The 26,001-nt window shown below is 35.3% G+C and overlaps 1 protein-coding gene across 5 annotated transcripts in view; it reads right to left on the bottom strand.

The window, feature by feature from the left end:
• The window catches only part of Cdk8 (cyclin-dependent kinase 8), a 170,158-nt gene extending 144,508 nt beyond the window's left edge, over positions 1-25,650 (bottom strand). Inside the window, exons 1-3 of one of the 5 annotated variants that reach the window (XM_089236456.1) lie at positions 25,425-25,641; positions 18,127-18,259; positions 8,613-8,742 (exon numbers count right to left, since the gene is read on the bottom strand). In XM_089236456.1, the coding sequence (XP_089092582.1) occupies positions 8,613-8,740 (128 nt within the window). In that variant the 5' untranslated portion in view covers positions 8,741-8,742; positions 18,127-18,259; positions 25,425-25,641. Of the gene's footprint in view, positions 1-8,612; positions 8,743-18,126; positions 18,260-24,476 lie in introns of all 5 variants that reach the window. The other 4 variants (XM_089236458.1, XM_089236457.1, XM_089236460.1 and 1 more) reach the window with 4 other exon arrangements.
• Positions 25,651-26,001: the final 351 nt, after the last annotated feature.

Genomic DNA, 26,001 nt, shown 5'->3' with positions numbered 1-26,001 from the left:
TTTCCTACTTTTTAAAATAGTGATTCTCCGCATTATGGTGCGTAGCATAAAGATAAGTTTCTCCTACCTTTTTATTTTTACGTTGGCACAAAATTTTCTAGTGAAGTAACATCCCTGAGGTTATACTAGAGATGTAAAATTCTCGAGAATATTCTCTGGTAGGACTACTATTATAAATAACTTGAGAATATTCTTATAAGTTCTTGATGAGAATATTCTTCTGTTATTTATTATGTATATAGTTACATAAAAAATTATTGAGAATATTCTCTGGAAGGACTACTTTCATAAATTACTGAGGAACATTCTTATAGAAAATAATAAGAATTATTCTGAAGTTATTAATAATAGTCTTTCCAGAGAATATTCTCCTTGATGAGAATATTCTTCAGTTACCGAAATCTTTCCAGAGAGTATTATCAAGAATATATGTAATAACATGTATTATAATAAATAATCTCGATAAATAACTTGAGAATAATTATTATTTTCAATAAGAATATTCTCAAGTAATTTATAATAGTAGTCCTTTGAGAGAATTATTCTCAAGAATATTCTCTGTCCCCATCGAAAAGATGGGTATATTACAGTTTGTAGTAGAGATGTGAGGTGGGAATATTCTCCTGGATGTAAAGATTGGAGAATAATCGAGAATATTCATTTTTCTTTTAAATAATTTAAATTTTTTTATTAATTTTATTTACATTGTGAAGTATAAATCAGTTTTCATTGCCTGAAACATTTACAACAAAACAATTTTTGGTGTAATCACCCCCGATGACAACTTTAGTTCGAGAATATTCTCAGAATATTCCCCAGATCATGATGAGGTTTTAAAAGTTTGGTTATAAAGATTTTAGAAACCTTCATATTAAAACCTTAAAAAATTATTTTAAAATTAAATTTTTAGAAATAAGTTCACAAAAGAAATTAAACCAAAGTTGATTGATAAAGGAAGCTATTCTTATATGATTGCCTTCATTCTAAGATACAGAACTGTTGTTTTCTTCAATGCACATACACTTAAATTCTGTATCGCTCACATTTCTTTAAAAGTTGTGCAATTCAGCCCTTTTGGTTTAATTTTCTTGCTTTTAAGCTTAAATATTGTGGTCTAAAAATGTCGATATTCCCATCTTCTTAACGGGAAGAGAGACGGGGACAGAGAATATTCTCTCAAAGGACTACTATTATAAATTATTAGAGAATATATTGTTATCGAAAATAATAATTATTTTCAAGTTATTTATGAAGATTATTTATTATAAAACATGTTATTACATATATTCTTGATAATACAATCTGGAAAGATTTGCATAACTGAAGAATATTCTCATCGAGGACAATATTCGAGAATATTCTCTGGAAGAACTTCTTCTGAAGTTATTAATAACTCAGAATAATTTTTATTATTTTCGATAAGAATATTCTCATCAAGAACTTATAAGAATATTCTCAAGTTATATATAATAGTACCAGAGAATATTCGAGAATATTCTCGAATATTCTCTGAAAGATTATTCTTGAGAATTTTACATCTCTAGTTTGTAGACCACAATATTAATGTTTGAAAGCAAGAAATTTAAACCAACAGGGCTGAATTGCACAACTTTTAAAGAAATGTGAGTGATACAGAATTGAAGTGTATGTGCATTGAAGAAAACAACAGTTCTGTATCTTAGAATGAAGGTGATTATATAATTCCTTTATCAAACAACTTTGGTTTAATTTCTTTTGTTGTGAACTTATTTCTGAAAATTCATCTAATTTTAAAATTTTTTAAGGTTTTAATCTAAAGGTTTCTAAAAAATCTTTATAACTAAACTTTTAAAACCTCTGATCATGACCTGGAGAGAGGTTATGATATTCTCAAACTAAAGTTGTCATTGGGGGTGATTATACCAAAAATTGTTTTGTTGTAAATGTTTCAGGCAATGAAAACTGATTTATATTTCACAATATAAACAAAATTAGTAAAAAATTTTTAATTATCTAAAAGAAAAATGAATATTCTCGATTATTTTCAAATTTTTACATCCAGGAGAATATTCTCACCTCACATCTCTAGGTTATACGTTTGTGATCAGAGGCATAAGCAGGAGAGAACATAGGTGTGTGCCCTTGCCAAGACGATTAAAAATATTTTAGTAAAAAACTAAAATATCGGAAAAAAAACCATTTATACAGTATGTTATATTTATCAATTTCTGTTTATATAAAATGTTTTTGAAGGTTAGTGGCTCATAATTTCTCTGGGAGAGATTCCTTGTGCTTCCCGAACCCAATGTGCTCCCCCCAAAGGTCGGTCTTACGTACGCTAGTGATTGTGCAGGGTGTTGTAATGTGGTAGGTATGGTTGTTACACCAGTACTTTGTAAGTATGAAAAAAATGTAGTTCCACGTACAGGAGTTCACTTTTGGAATGTTTTGAAGGTGAGGAAAAAGTTGAGCGAAAGCAGGGAAAAGTCCTCAACCCATGAAAGATGTTTGCCTGGATGGAATGAATCCCTTTCCCTGATACATCAACAATGAAAATTCATCGAAATACAGATTATAAAGATACAAATGAAAAACCAGGGTGGTCTGTGCAAAATGCCAAATGTATTTGTGTGTTTTGAAAAATAATTGTTATGAAAACTACAATCTGATGTAACATACAGTATATATACTGGGTGCATAGGTAACAGGGCATATAGCATTTTACTGGCGACCCATATCTCCAATTAAAAAAAGTATCCAAATAATGCATAGTAATAATGGAAGTACTCAGATATGCCATTTATGTTGCAAGGGGTTGTACAGTTATTGAAAGAAAAACATTTAACTTTTTATACAGTCCCTGAGTGCCCAAAAACCAAATTAGAAAGTTGTTGCTCTGTCTCTCCTAAGGCCAACAGAAAAAATATTCCACATTTCTAAGTGCAATATTCACTAAGATATTTGAATCCACAAAATGGAAAAAACAGCAATAAATGCAGGAAAACCGTCTTACCAGCATTTATGCTGTTTTTTCCTCCAATTTTCTTTGTTTTTTGGATTCAAATATCTCAGTGAATATTGCACTCAGAAATGTGGAATATTTTTTCAGTTGGCCTTAGGAGAGACAGGGCAACAACTTTCTAATTTAATTTTTAGGCACTCAGGGACTATATAAAAAAGTTCATTTTTTTGTTTCAATAACTATACAACCCCTAGCAACATGAATGACATATCTGAGTACTATGCCTTATGGATTTATTATGCCTTTATGGATACTTTTTCTAATTGAAAATATGCCTCAAGGATCAATAATCTTTCTCCACAAAAATGTCATGTGCTCTGATATTGATAATTAGCTCAGTGTGATGGCACATGCCAATTCCTGACGCCTGTTGTGAGTTAATGTCATATAACGGGCTTTAAATTTGAAAATAATAATTTTAAATCTATCTATGCATTTCAATGTGCTTATAAGTGTTTCTGCTCATTTAAATCCTGAAGTACACACGTTTACCTAAAATTTCCAGCTTTGAATACTTAATTCATTTTCATTTCCCATTACAGTCTACAAACACAAAAGCAGGGTTCCCAGCAAAATCTGCTTGATCATTTCCCTGACTTTCCTTGATTCTCCCTGACCAAAAACGCATACACAGGGTTCCTACTGAAAAAATTAGAAAAAGTAGGATGGGGAAGGGGTACCCCCCTAGACAACATAATCATAGCATAATATGTAAAAAGTCCCTCAGAAATTCTTTTTTTTATTTGTAAAAAAATTCAAAAATAATTTATTTTTTCACGCCACTATTTCAATATCCTATAAGATTGACTCAAGCTAAAGCAAAATGACAGAAATGACTTGGTAACAAAAACAATTTTTGGACAAAACAGTGTACCACAGATAATTCTATCCTGTCTCTCCTCAAAATGTGTTACATTATTATTTTTTTTTTTCAGGAGTCTTCCAGAGTCCAGTGTGTAAACTCTCTTCTTCAATGCACAGCAAATTATGAAGGCATGCGAGTTTCCTTTGAGACAACTTTCAAAATCACAGTGCAAAATGTATAAGTTGCAAGGTCCAATGTAAATGAGTCCAGGTGAACTGGATGATTTTACTGCGCTGTCCATCTTTTTTAACATTTTACTGTTCAATGAAAGTGTCATAATTTTCGATAAATGAAGCACACTTTTATTTTTAGCTCTTTGCAGAGCTTTGTAAACATTGCTTATGCCTCTACATGTCCTAAAAATACAGAATACAATTTAATGTTATTGGCTAACATTAGAGTCACAAAACCTAGAATTAATAGTGCAAAAGAGCATTTTAAGGGTGCGAGATAAAAAAAAAAAAAAAAAAAATCATGTTGACTGATTATTCAGAAAAAGTAAAATGAGGGGCGGCTACCGAATCTAGATCAATTTCAAGAAGTTTTCTTGCGGAAGCTGCAGCCTCTAATTTATCAGATTCCAATCTTGCAATAAGTAAAAACAAAGAGTAATAAGTAATCAAAAAAGAGCAACATGTTTGGAGCTTTGAAATCTTTTTAGAAATGACTTGCACTCTGGAGGGACAGTCTTAAAAAACTCATCTCACACTTAATGGAGTATCTTTTACTGCCAGGCCAACAGAGGTAGCAGGCTTACCTCAAAGAGACCTGTTGTTCTATATACATTTCATGTCAAAAATGTCTATAGATCTTTCCGAACATTATACATTTTCAACTCATCTCTTGAGAAAACAATTCTCTTTCAATTTTACCCATTTGTGGTGTCTTGTAATGTCTGTGAACTGTATGTTGCAAGGAGGAGAATTCTATAAGCAAAAAATATATACCACTGAGGAGTTGTTTCATCCCATCCAACTGATTTCCATTCAACCTACAGGTAGAACCAAAGCCTCCTAGAACTACAAGGAGTAATGTATCACTCTGCCGAGGTTGTGATGTGAGGTCCTTAGCGTGGCTGTTTTGGATGTTTTTAACAAAGCACACCACGTGCATTTATCATCATATTTTATTTAAATCCTTCAAGTTTTTTATATTTATTTTACTATTTACCTGTTGTTGATAGATGGAGAAATTTCGTTCAAATAGTTGTTAAAGGAGCCAAGAACTTTGATAATCATCTGACGACAGACTTGTAAAACAAAAGGGTACGTAGCTATTTGTACATAATTCAGTCAACATATATCTGAAATATTTATTTTTCCTGACTTTATTTTGCGTAACTTGAAAGTAGATATGTTCGCTGCTGTTTCGTGTCGAAATTTTATTTCCTCTTGCATTGAGAGCAGTTTTTTTATCCACTTGTTTAATCATTGGAACACATTTTTCAGATCTAATAAACATGTTTTTTTAAATGTTGAGTGAATCGAATTTCGCAGGTCTGTAATTAAAAATACAAATATTAATGTGCTGAGTGACATGAAATTTAATGAAGGGATAGGCTACTTTTTAAATAAATAACATATTTAGCAAATTTAACTTGCATTTAAATGTGTGTCACCTCCCTATGTAAGTATTCTTGCAAGCACACACACACAATTCAGAATATTTTTAATTCAATAATTTTGTTGCCTATATGCTGTATGTTATAAATACTACACCCGTAACATTTTACATTTTCTTGTAGGTGTCTCGGTGCTGCTGTGTTTTCAGCTGTAGGTCAAACTGCAATTGGAAGTGAAAGACCAAATAGAACCCTCGTCGTACAGAGGAAAGAAATCCTGTTTTAGTACCCGATGTGATAACCCTTGCTGGATAACCATCGTGTTTGACAACAAAGTTATCAATTGAAAGAAAGTCACCAGAGAAAAGAAATAATTAAATCAATGACAAACAAGAGAAGCAGTTCAAAGAGTACCACTGTCTCGCACAATAATCTTGTACCTGTGTCTTCTTATGAGTGGTTCCTAGGAAAAGACCCAAAGTGTATATACTTCATGGTAAAATAAGTGAATTTATTTTTTCTGCACTGAATAGTTAGAACTCAGTTTTATGAAAACTGCTCTCTATTCTCCACAAATGATATCATTGGCATATTTTATTTCACCAATCCTGCTGCATATCGCCTTGGGAAGAATTCAAATAAACTGATACTACCTCATGCATATTACTTCAAGTATTGCTGCAAAATGTAGGTGTCCTAGAGTATGGTACAGAGCTCAAATGTGAAACATCTAGCAGGAAAATGTTGTGAACTTATTTTTGATAATGTCCAAAATTTGTTAAGCTAGGAGCATTTTATAAGAAAGCTTCAATTAAAGGTCTGGCTATCCATTTGACATCAATACAACATTCAAAGGTAAAATATTTAAAGGTATTTGTGATTATGGTAAGTCTCTGTCATGATTGTATCAAAATAATATCTAATGTATTCCTGAATAATTACACCAAGACTAAAAATGATAACTTTAACACCAAGACTAAAAATGATAACTTTAACACCAAGACTAAAAATGATAACTTTAACACCAAGACTAAAAATGATAACTTTAACACCAAGTCTTCAATTAAAAGAACTCTTCACTTAAAAGAAACTTGCTTCTATAAAACAATCTTAATTGCATTCAATAGTTTTTTTTAATTTGAAGTATTTTCGAAAAAGTATATGGAGGTGTGTGTGCATTTTGATTAGACGTATGAAAAAATGTTTTGCATTTTTCAGGTGATATACATCTTTTAAATTTTTAAACTTGATATTTAAAAAAAAATTGATCCCATATTAAATATTCTCAACTAAAATTCTGAAAATAAAATGTTATAAGTGTTCATAATTCATCATTTAAAATTAGAAACTAAAATATATTTTATGGGAATTTTATAAATCAGTGCAATAAGTGTAAGACTTTCCATAATGTGTATTACTAGTTATGCGATCAAAATTTTGAAATGTTTTTCAAAGTCCCCCCTCATAGATTAATAAATTTGAACATTTACAAAAATTTTATAATGTTTAGAGCAGCAACCAATTTCCCTTTGAATTAGAATTGATAACATGAATGTAGCTTCAGTGAATAAAATATTTTAAATGATGTTGTTTTCTTTTTTTTTGTACATTGTCTGTATATCCCCTTTTATTTTAAATACAAATTCTAATAAGTCATATTATATAAATAAAAAAAAAGTCTCTGAACAGTCAAATATATTGCCTGATTTTTCAAAAATATTTGCTTAGGAGCAAAAAACAACAAGAAATACTTGTCAAAGAATTTGAAGCCTCTACCTTTTTCATATTTAATTAATTTAATATTCAGTGTTTTCGTATGCCATACTAGGTAATAATTGTAATAAAAAAAATTAAAATCTGTCAAATTTTTTCTTCCAATTTTCAAAAAATACATGTTGGTTGCAAATTTTAAATGCGAAGTGTGTACGCAATAGGACCCTGAATGAATGCCAGGGGCTCTGCCACCGGACTTACCCTGTTGCCGAGATCTCTTCCAGCCCAGCTTCGTGGCAGAGTCTGGGACAAAGTGAGTGCACCTAACAATCTGAATGTGTAGCTAGTGTTGTGTTTGATATTTCAGTGCTGCCATCTATAGTTCAAATTGTGAGTGAAGTGTAATGATTGAATATTTGTAACGTTGTAGGCTTGTTACTCTCTGTGGCGAGACTTTTTAACGGGGAGATCGGCTCGCATTCGTGCCTTGAAGTTGGAAACCACAGAAAACCAACTTCAGCCGACCACCACTGTGGCGCCGGTGGGGTTCGAACCCGGATCCTCGCGATGCGAGTCCATCACTATGATCACTCGACCACCACAGCAGCACACAGTAGGACCCAGGTTGTGATGTCACGAAGATATGTTTCAGGCTTGTAGTCAGTGCTGTCTTAACGCATCGGGCCCACCCGGGCGCCTCAAGAGAAGAGGGGCCTCACAAAAATGAGATCCGGTTGAAATTTTCTAGGATTTACCAGGTAGGGCCTCTGAAAAACCACGGGGGCCCATGATACTCTTAAGACAGCCCTGCTTGTAGTATCTAGGAGGACAATGGAAAAGAGGGTCTCCTTAGACCCCTGTTCATCCATTTACTGAAAAAGCAGGTTCAGTGACCTTGACCAGCATTGGTTTCCACAGCATGTAAAATCTCACCCTTTAACTGATAAGACATTTTGCTCATGTACACCACAGTGTTTCTCAGTAGGGGATCCAGAGGAAAATGCAGATAAAGATTGTTGACAAGGCTTCCTTATTCTCTCCCAGAGGATCTGAAAGAGATAATCTATGGGGAAAAAGTGAAGACCACACAACCACTGAAATGGGAATTCCTCCCCTTTTAATTTTTTCCCTTTCAGATTTTCCCTGATTTTTCCCAAATATTAAGAATTTTCCCTGACTTTTGACAAATATTTAACATTTTTCCTGACCATTTCCTGATTCCCTGACTTTACAGGTTGCTGAGAACCCTGTAAAGAAACAAAATCGACAAATATTTTTCTAGCTGTTTCTGAAGTTTGGGGCTTGAAGAGGTTAACTATGACTCTGACCCTATTACCCTCGGTTAATTGAGGTTATAGTGTAACTGCCAACAATAATTTTATCCCCAATTTTACAACAAGAAATTATTTAAAAACTTTTTACACAAAACTGATTACTTTAGTAAATAAAACTTTGGTAAATAAAGTTCTCACCCATCTTTTCTCCTCGCCTTGTAAACATGACCATATGTACCTCTACCAACTTTGCAACCCTCATATTCAAAAAGATCTTCCACTTTGGCTCGGTCTGTGGCAGTACGGACTTTGAAATCGTAATCCATCACTAACAAACACAAAATGTTTGAAATAAATAGATTGTGTAAGTGAATACATTTAATTGCATAAATTCAGATATATTGAATTTATAAAATTGATCTATTCATGCACAATGTGAATCAAAAAAATTCTCATACAGGTGAAATAGAAATCAAGGTTTTTAAAGGGTAATCTGCAGATCAATTTCAAAATTCTGAAAGGCGCCATTTTTTGTTCCTGCTTTAGGTGCAAACTTATTATAGAGTAAAACCTTGTTAACTCGTCACCCTATAATAAGTCGTCACTCCGGTTAAGTCGTCATTTTTCTTCAGGCCCTTCCAGCTCTCATAGGCAACAATGTTATTAAACCCTCATTTACTCGTCGCTAATTTTGGTTAACTCATCACTATGAAAAAATTTGAGAAAGTGGAAGAGACTATTTTTATGGCTTCCATTAAAAAAAGAGCTTGTTAACAGCATTGCCATATACTTAAAAGTCACCATAAAATCCTATGTACCCAAACGAAACAGTTTAAGTAACGAAAGTTACGCTGGGGAAGTTCATTTTCCGACTAAGGTTTTTGGAACGTTGGGGACTGTTCAAGCTAGATCTCATTTCTGCATGGGGCTTTACTGGAGAAACTGGAGAAACCACGAGACACCCAAGCTCTGTCACAAGAAACAATGTAAGCACTTCGGCCCCCCCAGGGCATCTCTGCAAAACCAAAATTTATTGGTACGTCAAAGATTACACATAGTGCAAGGAAATCAAAAATTATGCAAATCCAAGAATCAAATTAATCAAGTCAAAGTGCAACGCGAGAATGGATAATAAATAATAATAGAAAGCATGGGCTCTACTAATTTAGGGCTTGAAATTTAAACAAAATATCTTTGTTGAAAAAAATTAGACATTCTTTCCCAAGTTCAGGTCTTCTGTTTACTTTTCCCTGCCCAGGGCCCCTCCACCAAGTCAAAAGTGTTCGAGATTACTTTGTAGTTGCATCATGAACTACTGATGAAGAATTAAAATACTAAAATTAAATTTTTGATGTCTATGTAAAATTAACGTGCAATAGAGTGTTCTATTATGAAGAAAAGCTACTTATAGCTTTAGACTAACAGTTGCTCTGTTTGTGTAAATTAAAAATTACTAGTATAAATCAAAGTGTACATTTTACCACAATAATTTAAGTAATAAGAGATAAAAAAGGTAAAAAATTGCTATTATTTATTTTTTTGCGATCAATAAATTTTATTAATATTGTTGTTTTGATTTATACTTTAATAAATGTCATATTACTTTAAATTTATACGATTTTTATAACATTGCACATTAAAACTGACGGAACTCCGCTTAAGCCGTCATAATTTTTTAATAACTTGAGGTGATGACTTATCAAGGTTTTACTGTATATTAATAAAAAGAACTTGAAATTTTTTAATTAAAAAAATCAAAATTAAATAAATTTTCAGTCTTTACTTGAGATGTTATTTTTAAAATTAAATTACTTTTCCATTGATTAATTTATTTTGATTTTTTAACTATTTGAAAAATGTGAATTATATTTTGTTTTGTGCACTTATAGAACTACAAAAACTCTGTATAATTTCTAGGAAATTAGTGCAAACCACTCATGCCAGAAAGTTCTTACTTTCCGGCATGAGTGGTTTGTGTTTGAGAAGTTTTGCCATCAGTTTTCCATATTAGAAGTACCTACCCCACTCTTTACCAAATTACTTAAAAACAAATCCTACCAAATTTTGGTACTTCCTCAGAAGTTCAGTGACAGAAAATCAATTTTATATATATAGATTTATATATATTCTTTTTCTTTTGGTATTTAAATTTTTTGCTAAAATATTTGAAAATATTTTTTAATTTTCGACTTGGGGAGGGCACAGGCCCCCCCTCCTGTGTACTATACCTCTGGTCACAAACATATGAACTCTATGAAATAAATAAAATAATGTATAAATATACAAAAAACTCATATTTATAGTATGTATGTGTAGGCTACATAACTCGGAAAATCATGATTTCAAAAACCAGGAAATGAGGAGAGTGATTCTTGGATTTTTCAATAAATAAATTTTGTCTTCAAGATAAATATTAATTTAATAATTTTAATTTTTTCTCACAAAAATGCGCAAAAGCACATTTGGGATACTTGATTGAATAAGGTTTTTCTTCAAATTATTTTTTGGAAAATTTTACGTAAAATATTAATGTATTATATGAAGTGATATATAATGTGCTAAATAGCTCAATTAATCCTTTGAAGGGTAGACATTTTTTCCGAACACCCATAGAAAAAAATGCAAACAGGTGCACCCACTATTGGTTCACCCTCCCACTTCAAAGAAGAGTTATTTTAAATTGATTTGATATATACTCACTCTCATCCGTAGGTTTTTATTTGGGAAATTCTCTCGTGACGTCTTAAATCATTAACATTACCCCCCCCCCCCCCGAAGCTGTGACCAATGCTCCGGGAACCGTTGTATAAAGGTAATAGAGGTGAAGAAACAAAACTCTTTTGAGATAACTGTATCCAAAATATTATTCACCTCAAGCGGCAGAATTCCTGGGACCGGCCCTGTTTAAAACCAAGCAAAAACTTAAATGATACTATAGAAAATCTCTCCATTCCTTTCACGAGCAAATATGGCATGACTTGACTTAGGGGATGGTAAACTCTGATAGATCAAAGGGTCTTGAAGCAAAGCCGCTACACACTACTCTGACATGGGACCACATAACATGAGAGTACTGTGTACAGTGTTTTAACATTTTAGTACGCTATAAAAGATGATGATGCTATGAATGATGTGATCTAGATATGGCCAGAGGTACCGACATGTAGAAAATATAGGGGAGGGGGGCTGACTGAATGTTGCTAGTTGTCCTGCAGGAGAAAAAAAACCGGTGAGAATGTAGGAGGAAAAGTAAACTGCATTGCATACACAGAAACGGCAAGAAGCGCAAAATCCAAATTTGGTGAGAAATGCCATTCATCTGCTGTGGTTATCAGAAGTGACTCACTAAAGTTCATTTGCAGTCGATGATGTTTACTTATATATTTTCTGTGCAATGGAATCAGTCTTACAAATATAGAGATTGCGCATGACTTGTCATTTATAAACACTTCCATAACGTACAGCAGCTGCTGGTCATCCAGCAGTTGCTGTACAGTCATCTGGGCATCATGCTGGACTTTCATCATGAGGATCTAGGTTCGAACCCCATCGATGCACAGTGGTCATCGGCTGAAGTTTAAATTCCACATTTTTCCAATTTCCAGGCACGAAAAGCTGTATCTTTCTTTCAAACCAAGCACAAGTTAGCTCTATCGCTGTGGGCAATTTACTACCTAGTGAGTTGTGCCAGAAATGTAAGAGTGTGTACCTAGCAGTCTGAGTGCATATCTAGTGTTGTGTTAATTTTTTCAGTGCTGCCACCCATATTTCATAAGTGAAGCGAGTGAAATATTTGTACCGCTTATAAGCCTGTTGCTTTCTGTGGCAAGACTTTTTAATGGGGAGATCGGGTTGCATTCACACATCGAAGTTGAGAGAACTGCAGAAAAAACCAACTTCAGTAGACATTAAATTCCCAGTATAACGGTATACCATGATTTACCGACTTTTTTTTATTGCCAAACTTTGGCGCTAGGGTAACTGCCCCAATGCCAAAAAACGATTAAAAACGTGAAAATACAAAAAGAATATATATTATAATAATAATCTTTATTTAATCAATAAAAATCAATAAACACCTATAGGCCATACTTCGTACGGCGCGTGCCTGGGACACACAAACGGCTTCGCCACCTGCATTCGCACTCAGATGTTTATTCACTTCTCACGTCAATGGGGGGAACGGGGTGCTGAGCCCCCAAAACCAAAACTACAGACTTCGGACCACCACAAACGCTATGGCAAGGCGCTATACACTAGGGTTACTGCCCGAACACAGTCCCATCTTCATACAAAAGTCTATAACGCTTTTCGGCCCTTCGAATTGTAGCCAATGCAGATACATTAAATCTGCACAATCTACCATAATGGCGGGAAAAAAACCAGGAAATAACGTGAAAAAAACGGCACAGAAAAAGCAAAACCAGCATTGAGCATTACGGATAAGCAAAACAAAATGGCAACAACAAGTTTGTCAAGAAAATCGGGCACAGTGGTGCAATCTACGTTTTAGCACCTGAAAGAATTATGTTGCTGACATATCACTGTTTTGGCACATACGATAATTTGGCAACAAAACGGTATACTTTTTTATATTGGGAATTAGCTCAGCAAACCACCACTGTGGTAATAATGGGGTTTGAACCCAGGTCCTTGTGATGCTAGTACGTCACTATGGTCACTCAACCAACACAGCAGTACGAATGTGCGAGATGGTTTCCCATTTAAAAAAGTCTTTCAGCAGAGAGCAGGTAAGCCTTTAACACGAATACTGACATAACATGAAAATCCAATTATTTACCATCTTTACCACAAAATATAGAAAACAAATGCAGGGCTGCCTTAACAGTATCAAGGGCCCAGATCCAAATGATTTTGATTTTTTCTGAGGCCCTACCTAGCAAGTTCTAGAATTTTCAATCAGTTCTCATTTTTGTAAGTCTTTTTTTCTCTCGAGGCTCCTGGGGTAGGCCCATGCGTTAAGACAGCACTGAGCAAATGGCAGCACCAGCAAGAACACAATTCTGACAATAAATACGTTAGGACCACACATACTTTCAGAACATGCATTCTAGCATATACCGATTTGTTAGAAATTCCATAAAGGAATATGTTGGGGATGCATGTGTGGTGTTATGTAGTAGTAGTGAATGACCAGCCTGCCTCGGTCAAGTAGGACTCGGTTATGATTGAAGTCTAACTGTGGCTTTTGAACACATAAATATAATCATGCCAAACAGAAAATTGAAAGCTGTGGTATTTTTGATAGCTGAGAAAGATTATCAGCACAGTATTTTAATTACAGTGTGTGTGTGACCTTCTTTCAAAAATTAGGGCTTAGGGTTTTTCAGGTCACCTTGCTGACTGGTTCGAATCCTACCTCATAGGTCGATACCAACAACTTTCAATGGTGCTAAATCTTCCCGTTATCCTTGTCTTACTGGTGTTCCTCAGGAGTCCATTTTGGGCCCTTTGCGTTTCATTTCATTCATCAATGATGTGGAAAATCATGTAGATTCTAATTGCTCAATATATGCTGATGGTGTTAAAATCTTCCAAGTCATAAATAATACAGATGACGCTGATGCTACAAAATTCTGTAGAGCAACTCAGTTCATGGTGTAACACCAATAAGTTAAATCTGAATATTGCCAAGTGCAAATCTTTGTCTTTCAGTAAGAAACATAGTCCCATCCTGTACAATTACAATATTGATAGTCAAACGCTCGAAAACGTAGAGTACATGAAGGAGTTGGGTGTCACTTTTGATATGACTCTCAATTTCAACCAGCATATTATGACATTGTTTCAGAAGCATCAAGAAATGTCGGTTTCGTAATCCTCAACAGCAAATTTTTCAAAATACAGAAACCTTTTTGCATCTTTACAAAATGTTTACGTAAGATCAGTTCTAGAATATTTTTCCATAATCTGGAATCCATATCACTGGTACAATAACATTAGGATCGAATGCACACAAAATAGGCTTTTGCACTTTATTTACTTCAAGAAATTGCAAATATTTGATATTCAAATTCCTACCGAAATACTCAGATCTTCTTTTAACTATGAATCACTCGAAGTCCATTGTCAGAATGCATTGGTCACCTTTTTTGTGAAAACTCTGCAATTTGACTTAGATGTACCAGACATTTTAACACAAATCAGTTTTCACTGTAATAGCATCAATCTTTGTAACCACAATCTCTTCTATGTCCCATCATATCGAACTAACGTGTTGAAAAATTCTCCTCTTCTGCTTCCTCATGTGTGGAAGTTATCATGTAATTTTTTGTATGCACGTATGGTCAGAGATGCCATTGACATGTTCAATTAACTGAAATTTCGGAAAAGGACGCGTAAAAATTTTGTTCACGCGTCCTCCGCGATGCGTTCTTTCCTAGTTCCAAGAAGAAAAAAGTAGAGAGAAAAACCTCCCCAACTTTTTCCTTTTCTTTTTTTTTTCTTCTTTTTACCGTGTATCATGATTGCGCGACCTCGAAAAACTGGCTTTACTACTTTGTACTGTATTGATATACAGGCGGGTTGTTGAAAAATATGAAGGATATCTATTTGCTTCCCTGAATGAGCAGAAAGTTTCAATTTTTTCATTATTTATTACCCTGCAGATTTTCTCCCTTCTGGTTATATACGGTACTTTCCGCTATTGGCCGGCATTGAAAGACAGCATCTATATGGCGTAAACTCGTCTTGTTCCTACAATATTGCGAATCCGCATTTTTCTTTAAAAATCGTAAAGGATTGGAACGCCCGTTCAAATTGTAAAACTTTCCTGATATTGTGGGAAAAAACCGAATCTGTAAAAACTCAACCTTGAATATCCACAGTTTTGTCATCTAGCTGCTATGCGGTAGTCACCGTTTCACATCACTAAAATCATGGGTGTGTAAGCAGAATCGGCTTTTGGAGAGGCACAAGGATCTAATTCTTCACAGATAGTATAAAATAAATTTTATTGCATTCCAATATTTTTAATTTAATTTTAGGGGGGGGGGGGGAAGGCCCCTTATAATCTCCCCCAAATTTTGCTTTTGGTGGGTGAAAATCTGTGTACGGAACTTGCGATTACGCAATGGTAATCGGCTAAAAATGTGATTTTCTGACTTCTGGTTGTGCCACGGCGATTACACAGACCTACAACACAGATATGCATACATGGAACTTCACATGTGCACATTACCAGTTTGGAGGATGGATGCAGGGCTGCAACTGGGAGGGGGAGGGACAGGCGGGCCTAGTGTCCTGCGCTCTGGACTAGAAGGGAGGGCACCAAATTCACCCTTTATAACTGCTTCTTCTACATTACATGGGTGTGCCAAAATGTGTACTTGCCCCATTTGAGAAAGTATCTAGTTGCTACGCTAGACAGATGGGGCACCACCTACTGAACACAAAACACGCCAAATGCTGGGCACACACACATAACTACACTGTTAAGTTTCTCCAACACAAATCTGATGTAGCTCCCATATTCAGGTGTGAAAATATGTGGCAGTTAAATGGCGATAGATCAGATGGTGAAACATCAGGGAAGGAAAATAAAATCATTTTACCAGGAAAACCAAAGTATGAGTAGGGAATCAGAAGATAAGTGTCTGAGAGGGGAGAGAGAGAATATCGATTTGCTTTAAATTTGATCAGAAGATATTGAAAATGCCAAGATATTTTTAACAAAATGTAAAATCAATCAGAAGGGAATTTATATTTTGATTATTAGTAAATATATAAATGTGTGCCTTCAACTGTTAATTAACTCTTTCCCTACTATATCTGGCCGATCCGGCCCGTCATGCAGACTACCAGATCCGGCCCAGCCGGCCGAGGTAGAGGGGATAGGCATTTCGCATTCTTTTATTCCGTGGGTGGAACGCAGTGACGGATTGTTGACGGCTGCTGAGTGGGATTCTTGTCGGAGAAAGAGGATTATTTTACAGTTAGTTGCCTATGAAAGAATGACTATTGACAATGACAATACCTCGGATGAGCTTTGAGAAAGACGCGTGGTTACTATTTTTTGAAATTTCGCCAACATTCTGATTTTCATTGAAAGTTTATTTCGTTTTCTTTGAAACTAGTAAAAGATCCGCCAGCTAGCTATAGGTTTAATTAGTAATCGAAGAATTTTTTCTGTAATACAATAGAAACAAAAGAACATTAATTTTAATACATCAGAATATTTTAATTTCTTTTTGTAATTAAAAACTTACGAAAATTTTATTTCCGGACATTTTTTATGAAACACTCAAAAAGTTCAGATGCACTGTACATCGGACCCATTAAATTTTGAAGGAATCAATGTTGAAAAAGACAACTAAATATTATTGTATTTGCACATCACTGTCGTTATTGTTAATTAACTTACGTACAATTTCAAATGATTTCTAGAACTAAGATTACCGAAGTTCGATCTTTCCCAATTTTTTCTAGCTGTTTGTGTTTTTCTAGCAAAACATACGCACACCAAGAAAATAAGATGTTTCCGTCGAAAAAGTAATTAAATATCGGTAAAACTGAAAGGGAAATTTTTATTTTTTATTTGTTTTGGATCTTGCAGTGGTTCTCAACCTTTCGTCACTCGTGGTCATGCCCCCCCCCCATATTGAATGAGATTGGCTCGGATCTCCTGCATCACGGGCCTTCTTATACGGGAGGGGGGAAATTAAGAATCATCCTGGACCCCGGGGCTGGTGCCCTGTCAGCTCTGCCCTTGTGGGGGTCATGCCAACACTAGAAAATTTTCAAGGCCGCAACACGAGCTCGTGATGTCACTAAACTTAGGCGACTGCTTGCGCTACGCACTGTGGAATCGACTTGATATATGTACCATACTCATTTATTATTCCGCGAGTAAAATTGGTGCTATGAAATATTTCTGCCTTAACGTTTTACTAGATGAATTTAGATTATATATATTTATATATATATTTTTTTATTTTACTCACCCCCCCCCCCCCTCATTTTTCAGTTCAGACAAAAATACAAAAAATTCCCTGTACTTGTCTAGGTTCACAGAACCATTGAAAATATGAGCCACAGAAAAAAATTATCCTTTTCCTCCTTGAAAATGGTTTTAGGAAAATAAATTTATAACTGAAATGAAATTTTTCTCAATCAAGTTTCATATCACACACCTGCAGAGAAAAAAAAAATCAACAGAAAGTGGAAGTTTTTTTTAAATTAATATTCTCTAGTGGGTTTATTATGTTTTCTAGTGGGTGTTGGTCATGCTCGTGCCTCCCTTGCCCTGTTCATAGTTCATCTGTGGCTCGCAAAATAATTTAGTATAGATATTGTACATCCATAAAAGAACCACTTCAAAGCATAAATGGGCACACACATACACATTAGTATTTCCAGCTCGTCGTGACGCCCCTCACAAAAAAGTGGGAACACCCCTAGGAGCCACAACGCACACTTTGAGAAACACTGCCCTGCCGGCTTAAAATTAGTGATAACAAAACTAGAATAGATTTTGATAAACACCACTCCTTGTCTCCAACATTTTCAGCTTCTAATCCACTTGATAGAAGGTTGAGATGCTTGAAGAATTCACTATCGCAAAGTGGACAATAGATGTATGAGAAGATAAGTAAGGGCTGTTATACAGGCGAGTTCCAAGAAAAATTGGCCTGGCCTATACTCAATACATATATGCTTGTAACAATAGCAGAATTTGGGTTGTGGCTCTCACCATCGGTTTGTTGTGCTGTTTGTTATCCTGCTGCTTTTTCGTGTTTGGACATCTCTTTTCATGTTTAGCTCTCGTTCTGTTTGTATCAAAACAACGGCTGGATTAAGGAAAATATTCGCCCATGGCCAGGACACTGCAAAAGAAAGACTTCTTGAAAACAGAAAGACTTACTGGGAAAAGATTCTGGGCTTCAAAATGATTTCCTACTGCGATTGGAATTTGGGAGGTCCTCACTTATCTGGAAACACGGCATTTAAAATTCTTTTCAAAAAAGATGATTTTTTTATCGATTCATAGATTGGGAGTGGAGAACTACGGCTCTGTGGGTACGTACACGTGGTTCTTCAGTAAAACTAAGAAAAGAATAATACAGTGTAGTGTTTACTAGCAAAAAAAATAAAAACTTTTTGTCTCGAGATAAGTTTTGAGTTATTGTGAAAGACAGCTTTGGGGCTCCTTGGACTGAAAAGCTAGCTGACCCCAAGTGGCGTGTAATTTAGAGATCTCTATAAGTACTTTGTTGGAAAATGCAAAGGTGTTGTATTAGAGAAAATCTCCCTTTATTCTTGTGTACTTCCCAGGGCACTTTTTTTGACCACCAATGCGTCTGGTATTTGGTTCCATTGTGTGATAAATAAGGATTAAAAATTTGTGGGATGTTTATATAGTCTAAACCAGTGGTTCTCAACCGGGGGCCCTAGGATATTCCAGGGGGACCACGAATGAAAATCTTGCAAAAGGGGAGCCACGGGTACTGATAAGGGGGCCATGAAGAAATTTGTGACATTAAATTTTTTTAGTCACTCTGACTAAAAAAATTGAATTTCAAACAAAATGTGCATAGAATATCTTTTTCGTAATTTTTCCCTATTCATGTAACATTAACATGAGGAAGAAGGAAATAAAAAAAGTGGTTCATGTAATCTCGGTGGTTTTACGACTTGGGGGTGATAGTAGGCCCGGACACAAACTATAGAAGAAGTTTAAGCAAAATGGAACAACTGTAAAGGCAGAAAATTGTGTGTGTTCAGACCTTTCATTCAAAGAGGGCTGCCATAAAGAAAACAAAGATTTGTTGACCATTCATTGACATTCTTTTGAGTGCTGGTAGTAAATGTAATCCAAGACGTGGATGGGTGAAAAATGAAAGCTTGTAAAAAACCCATCGTTTTCATGCAATTACAGACGGATAGCCATCTAGTTTAGCACAAAGCTATCTTCAGCCAGCACTGAGTGGTCTGATGGGGAATATATTTATAAAAATCGAATAGAGAATGATTGCTCTGGGGTATTTTTTATGAATTTTGAAAGGGGGTGCCAATCCATTGCCTCTGCTGAAAAGAAATAAAGTCGAATTCAATTATAACGAACTCCAAGAGATCAAATCATACATGGGGAAAAATACCTGCGAAATTTAAAATTTTTTAAAACTGCATTGCTGTGATAATGTATTAGGACAGGGGCGGCTTAAGCGAGGGTGCAAGGGATGCGGCACACCTGGGCGGCAAGTTGTAAAGGGCGGCAGCGTAGACTTTACTTAAGACAACAAAATTTAACACAGTAAAAATTCACGACATCACACTTTTGAGTCCTACTATACCTCGACAACGGAAACGTTGGGAAAATAGACAAGGCCTCTGATCGTAATACGAGAAACAAGAATGTAAGCTATCTGGGCGGCTCGAGACAAAATCTGTACCAGTGTGGGACTTATTTTTTGCACCTCCTACCTATTGCTCCCTCCATAGCCCCTACCTCCTGCATCAGGGAATCTTTCGTGGGACCCATGCCCGATTTTCCACGGGGCCCCGGGAAAAGTTATAAGGATTTAGTTCCAGGCCTCAAGCTGGAGCCCTGTCAGCCCTACCCTTAGAAGGTCATGTCCCTCCCTCACAATTTATCCAAACAATTTCTAACAAAACATTTTTTCGGCCCTTCATTTCCGATTTTGCGCCCCTCCAGAGCTGACAGTTTGGTTTTTTTTTGGCAAATTGAATTTTTTTTTACCCATTCATCCCAGATTTAGCATCCTTTTAAGCGGTGCCCTGTGTGGCTAAGCGCCACCCCTGTACTCTATTACAAGGGCTATTTTGGTTTCCTCACCCATACCCCCCCCCCCACAAGAGCCCGGGATAATTCTCAATTTTTTGGCTTTTTCAGGCTATAAATTAACTATAGAAGGGGCCATGAGAAATCTGACTGGGAGGGGGCCTGCGAAAGATCTGAACCCTCACTCAGAATTTGATCTACAATAGTCAAATGAAGGCAAAGGAAAATTTTGGTTTTTCACTTGTCCGGCCCCTGGAATACCAGAAACACCTTTGAAAAAATTTTCTTAATAAAAATTACCCCGTTAAATATCATCTTCACAGGATAAGTGATGATGGCTCACAAAAATAAGTGCTCTTTCAAGGATTAAGTTATCTGGCATTTATTAAGAATGGTAAAATAATTTTAGAACAAAAAATTTTCTACTTCAAAAGAGGGACCTATGGTCACGTACATTTTGCACGGTAAACAATTATGTGCGGCTTTCTTCTGAAAAAAAATCAGGTTTATCTCCAGGTGCCCTTCACCGAATCCCTATCAGCCTCCTGGCAGGGTCACCAGTAGGGGCGGCACATGAGGCTTCGCACCCGGGCAGCAGGTAAGCTCGAGCCACTCCTGTATTGGGACTTCCTCCAAGATTGACACCACATCTTTAACGTTTTTCTTAATCGATACTGTAATGCTTCCTTTTAACTGCCCTACTACTGGATTGCAGCACATCCTAAATAATTTCAATGCAATTTTCCTATCCTGCAAGAACAATGTTGTGGACATTAGAAAAAAAATTCTAAAAAGGTGTATGACTACATTTAAAGCAATTTAAATCCGTTTATTAGAGACTCACTGCATCTGCTGATTTCCAAAAAAAAGTGCAATAAATTCACACGTAAGTCTTTACTTTGAAATGTCCGTAACCCGCTCAATGCATCTCTTTGTATCTGTCAACCTAAAATTTATGGTTTTTAGTGTTGATAACACGCATGCCAAACCAATTCAGCGACACGTTTTCACAATCTGCAAAAACTACTTGGATTTGATAGTTGGAAATAATGTCTAAATGCCAAAGATTTGGAGTTCGAATCAAAATGAAAATGTTAAATAATTGAAATTGTGCTTTGTATAAATGAAATATTTTAATATTGAAAACTATATATATAGAGATTAATCGTGCCTGTAGTCAAACGTCTCATAAATGTGAAATTTTGCATTAAAACTGAGAGTGAGGCGCGAATCCCCTTGCGCACAAGTGGAATTTCGAGGCATTTACGCACAACCGAGCCCAACCTGGCCATTTTTTTTTTCTCCTCACCCTTTCTTCCTTTTGTTTCCTTCCTATTATAAAAAGGACTGTTTTCAGATCAAATTGCCGAAGTTGAATTACTTTACTGCAAAAATGTCAGATTTTTTTTGGGGGAAATACAGTCAAACCCAAAGCGTGTTAAAGGCCCTTTATTAATAAGCTTTGGTCAAACCCCCATTAGACTGGAACTCCAAGAGACCCCGAGAAATCATTTCGTAATAACAAAATTTTGTTACAAAGGAATTCCAGATTTTTATGTTGTTCCTATGTAAACCTATCCGAGGGATTAGAAAAGTTTATGTTAAAACAATATTTTTCCCGTTGTAATGGTATTTGTTACAATGAGACTGTATTTCGTCTCAAGTTATTTTTTTACGTGTATTTGGAGGCTGCATGGGTAACAGGGCGTATGGCACTTTACTGGTGAACCATTAATCTTAGAGACGTACCCAACTAGAAAAAGTATCCAAATCACGTGTCCAACTCAGATATGTCATTCATGTTGTAAGGGGTTGTATAGCTATAAAATAAAAAAAAAAAAACTCTTTATACAGTCCCCGTGTGCCAAAGAACCCAATTAAGAAGTTGTTGCTCTGTCTTTCCCGATGCCAACTAAAATAATTTCACGTTTCCAAGTGCAATATTCACCGAGATATGCGAATTTAAAAACTTGAAGAAATTTGGGAAAAAACAGCATTCAATGCAGGTAAAATGGTTTCCCCTCATTTAATGCTGTTTTTTTCCAACTTTCTTGGAATATCTCAGTGAAAATTTGAACTTATATGTCACGTTACCTATGCGCCCTGTATATGAAATATATTACGGACTGTTTTGTGAAATATTGTGTTGTGTTTAAGCCAACACGCACATTGCTTCGTTCACCTGCGAGAGAGCGGTCACATTATGAACCAAAAAGCCACTTGAAGGTAGCTTGTCATCCAATGAAATATCAGATTTTCACCGTATCAAAATTGAATCGAATTCAAATCGAAAATTATCGAACTGATAATTTTCTTATTTGAAAATCTGATTATTAATATTTTCGATGGGCTTGAAATCCTGATAATGATTCATTATTATGTTCACACAAACAGTTTTGTCACTGCGTACATGATTTCTCTGGAATGAATGGCTCAAACAGATATTTAAAAACGCATTGTAGTTTTTTTTTAAATTCATAGTAGGGCCACAACATGAACCTATATCCTTGATACATGTATTATTGTTGAAATCGATGTGAAAGGTTGAACTTTTCAATTGTGATTCATTTGTGTGGCTACTCCCTCATTACTACTTTTATCCACATGAAGAGAATAAAATTAACAAAACTGCTTGCTACAACTTTTTGCGATTTTTATCATTATAAGAATGCATATTTTGGAAGCTACAACTGACATTTCTCAATGAAATCATAATTATTTACACACAAAAAAACTAATTTGGAAATAATAAAAATTTCATCCAGTACAGTAACTTGATGACATTGTGCCGTCTTCGAGCGCAGAGTTTACATTGATTAAAAATATATTTTTTTTTAATTGGACTGACACAACACATAAAACATACAAATCAAACTGAGAAAAACACAAAACAATAAACTTCACAAAAATTAACAATACTATGATACAGACCCTTTGTGAGCCCAAGGGATTTATTCTATTTTTACTGTATTCTATTATGTTTATTTTGCTTTTTCGTTATTTTCATAAATTAAAAATTAATCAAATTAAATTCAAAAATATTTTTACTTCAGACAATTTTTGAATAACTATCTTCTTCTAATGGGAAAACGGGGGGAGGGGGGGGGGGAGAGAGAGAGAGAGAAAGGAAGGGGGAGTAGAAAATTATTCATGTTTGGGAAGGGGCCACAGGAATGAAAAATGGTTGAAAGGAGGCTCGGACAAAAAAAGGTTGAGAACCACTGGTCTAAACTATGTCTTCTACTAACAGACATGCTACTAGTTATAAGCAATAATGTTCACAACATAGGCGTATGCAGAATTTTCTCGAGGGGGTTTTCAGATTTTTTTCTTCTGGGGAGGGGTTTTCACTTTTTTTCCTGCAAAATATCCTGCACTGTGATCTTGGCTCAACTTCCCCCCCCCCCTTTGCGTACGCCAATGCTCCACACAATTCTGTAATGTGATTAGTTTAGGGATTATTTTTAAGCTTTACATTTCTCTAGTTTTCGTCATCTTTTCTTGATACATATTCTGTTTAAGCCGTATATATGTAATATAACCATATTCTGTTTAGGTCGTAAAATATTTTGTCACTCAGCCTCTTAAATCTTTATCAATTAATAAGTTTAATCCGATTTCTGCTGTCACAAAATGCCGTTGATGAGGACAATTGGCGAAGTTGGTTATGGCAAATAGCATAAGTAGCCAAAACTTTGCATCACAGGAAATTTACTGTGTGAAGAAAGATGAATCTTCTTTCCATACCCGTTCGCTTTGTTTGGTCGGAGAAGAGAGCGTTGAAATACTTTGCTTTCTACGAGTAATCCAATCATTGTTGCGAAAGGTTCTACAATGTGCAGTAGAAGAATAGACGAAATAAATACGGGGGGGGGGGAAAGAAATTTGTCTCGAAGAAGCTCTCCGAAATTCTAGGGTCCATAGATTTTCACCGCTCTGGTAGGTAAAGAGTTAAAGTGGATCCTGCTTATAACGTTTCTCAAAAACCGTCATAAAAACATTGTAAATAGGAAAACACTTTAAATGGGAAATTTCAATGAGAATTACTTATTGCTAGGACCACGAAAATAAGTTGTACTAAGTGGGAAAACATACTAAACGGGAGAAACGTTATAAACGGGATCAACTGTATATTTGTTTTAGATTTATTACATGTGCGGAATTCCGTAGGTTAAATTCTCAGTGCTAATGAGCTTCTTTACAAGTTTTTCCTTCTAGTAGACAATAAAAGTAAATGAACCTTTGGATAGAACATGTTTTTAGAAATGAGAATTACTTGATTCACAGATACCTTCTCTTACCCAGAACATGACCAACCGCTCAGTCTCAACGAAGAAATATAAGCAGGTGATCAAAGACCTGGGGCATGTTGGAAGAAAATTCATAGAGATACCAGTGAATTATTGGATGGTGTCAAGTCTTGTATGGGCTTTTCGGATATTTTTTATAATTATTATTTTTCTGTTCATGTGAGTGGCAACAGTTAGTTTTGTCAAGCTGGCGAGTCCAGTCCAGTCTTGGAGTGTTCCTTTGAAAAGATGTAAATAAAAACACGTTTAAGTTTTTTTGTCGCTCTTCAAATTAATAATTTAACCCGCGATGCTGGTAGCAGTTAATTTCCCCGGCCAGCACGTTTCGAACTGAACAGATGGCATAATTTTTTGCAAGATACATTTTTTTTTCTCAAAGGGACCCACTTTCACTCAAAAAGGAACCAGATTTTTCAAATAACCTGGGTCCCGGGACCCAGGTAAATTAAAGTCCAGTGGCATCTGTGATGGTATTATTTGTATTATATTTATTTACGTTATTATTATTGTGCTGTTACTATTTGTATTATTCTTTGCCTTTCTGTATTGCAACACGCTGTTTATGTTTGTTTTTTACTTTTTCTTCACTCCAAACTAATTGGACAAGTCTGTTGTGTGAGTATATAAATAATATTTTAAGTCATTCATAGAATATTTGCCTACAATATCCTATACGTATTAGCGGTAAATGGTGTCACTGGAGCGCAGTATTTTTTAGCACCAGTCTGTCTCAGCACCCTCTAAGAAATCATTAAATCAAGTGGCGCACCCATAGGTCTAAAACACTTCTGACTGTAAAATAACCCATACCAGTAATATTCTAATTACGAAAAAATCACGAAAAAAAGTTTTTTGATTTGGTTGCCACTTTTGGCGTTTTTAGTTATTTAATATTTATTTAATTATTATTTTAAAGTTATTATTTAATGCAAAACTTACACCCGATAAGTAGACCCCGGTGTCGTTTGTAGAAACTAATATTGCGATTATAAAGTCATGTGGCGCTGAATTCGGTTTTGATATGGAATCTCGTTCGGCTTTATTATTAATTAAGCTCCGCGAATGGAAAAATTACAATTTGACACGATTGAGCACCAAGCCAAGGACGAGGAGTCGCATTAGCATTACACTTTCTACCGTCCGAGATTTTTATAAACATTAGTTCAATTTCGGTTATTCATAGCTTTGTGGTTTTATCGCCACTTGATTAGTATGGTGACCATATAACCCATATTTTGGACGCGCGTCTACCTTAGAGGAGAAATAAAGTCGTGGTCGTCTACAGCCTGCGGTCACTGAGGCAAGTTCACCATATCTAGAGGAGAAAAAATAGCGGCTTATTCGTCACGCGTTTGAGGTCGGCTTTTTCTTTGCTTAATTTTCAAGGTTTTTTTTTCTCTGTTTCGCTTAATTCTTCGCTTTTGTCGTTTTCTTCAGTGTTCAAACGTATATATAATATTTATTTTGCTCTTTTTGGTCAACTAGTTAGTATCTGGGGTGTTTCTTCAGTGACGTA

This window comes from Pholcus phalangioides, unplaced genomic scaffold, assembly GCF_987345545.1.
Source record: "Pholcus phalangioides strain wild (caught in Gottingen) unplaced genomic scaffold, Ppha-v1.0 ptg000009l_1, whole genome shotgun sequence".
NCBI classification, from domain to species: domain Eukaryota; kingdom Metazoa; phylum Arthropoda; class Arachnida; order Araneae; family Pholcidae; genus Pholcus; species Pholcus phalangioides.
Note: the sequence above shows the minus strand (reverse complement) of the source record. Positions and strands in the feature narration are given on the sequence as shown.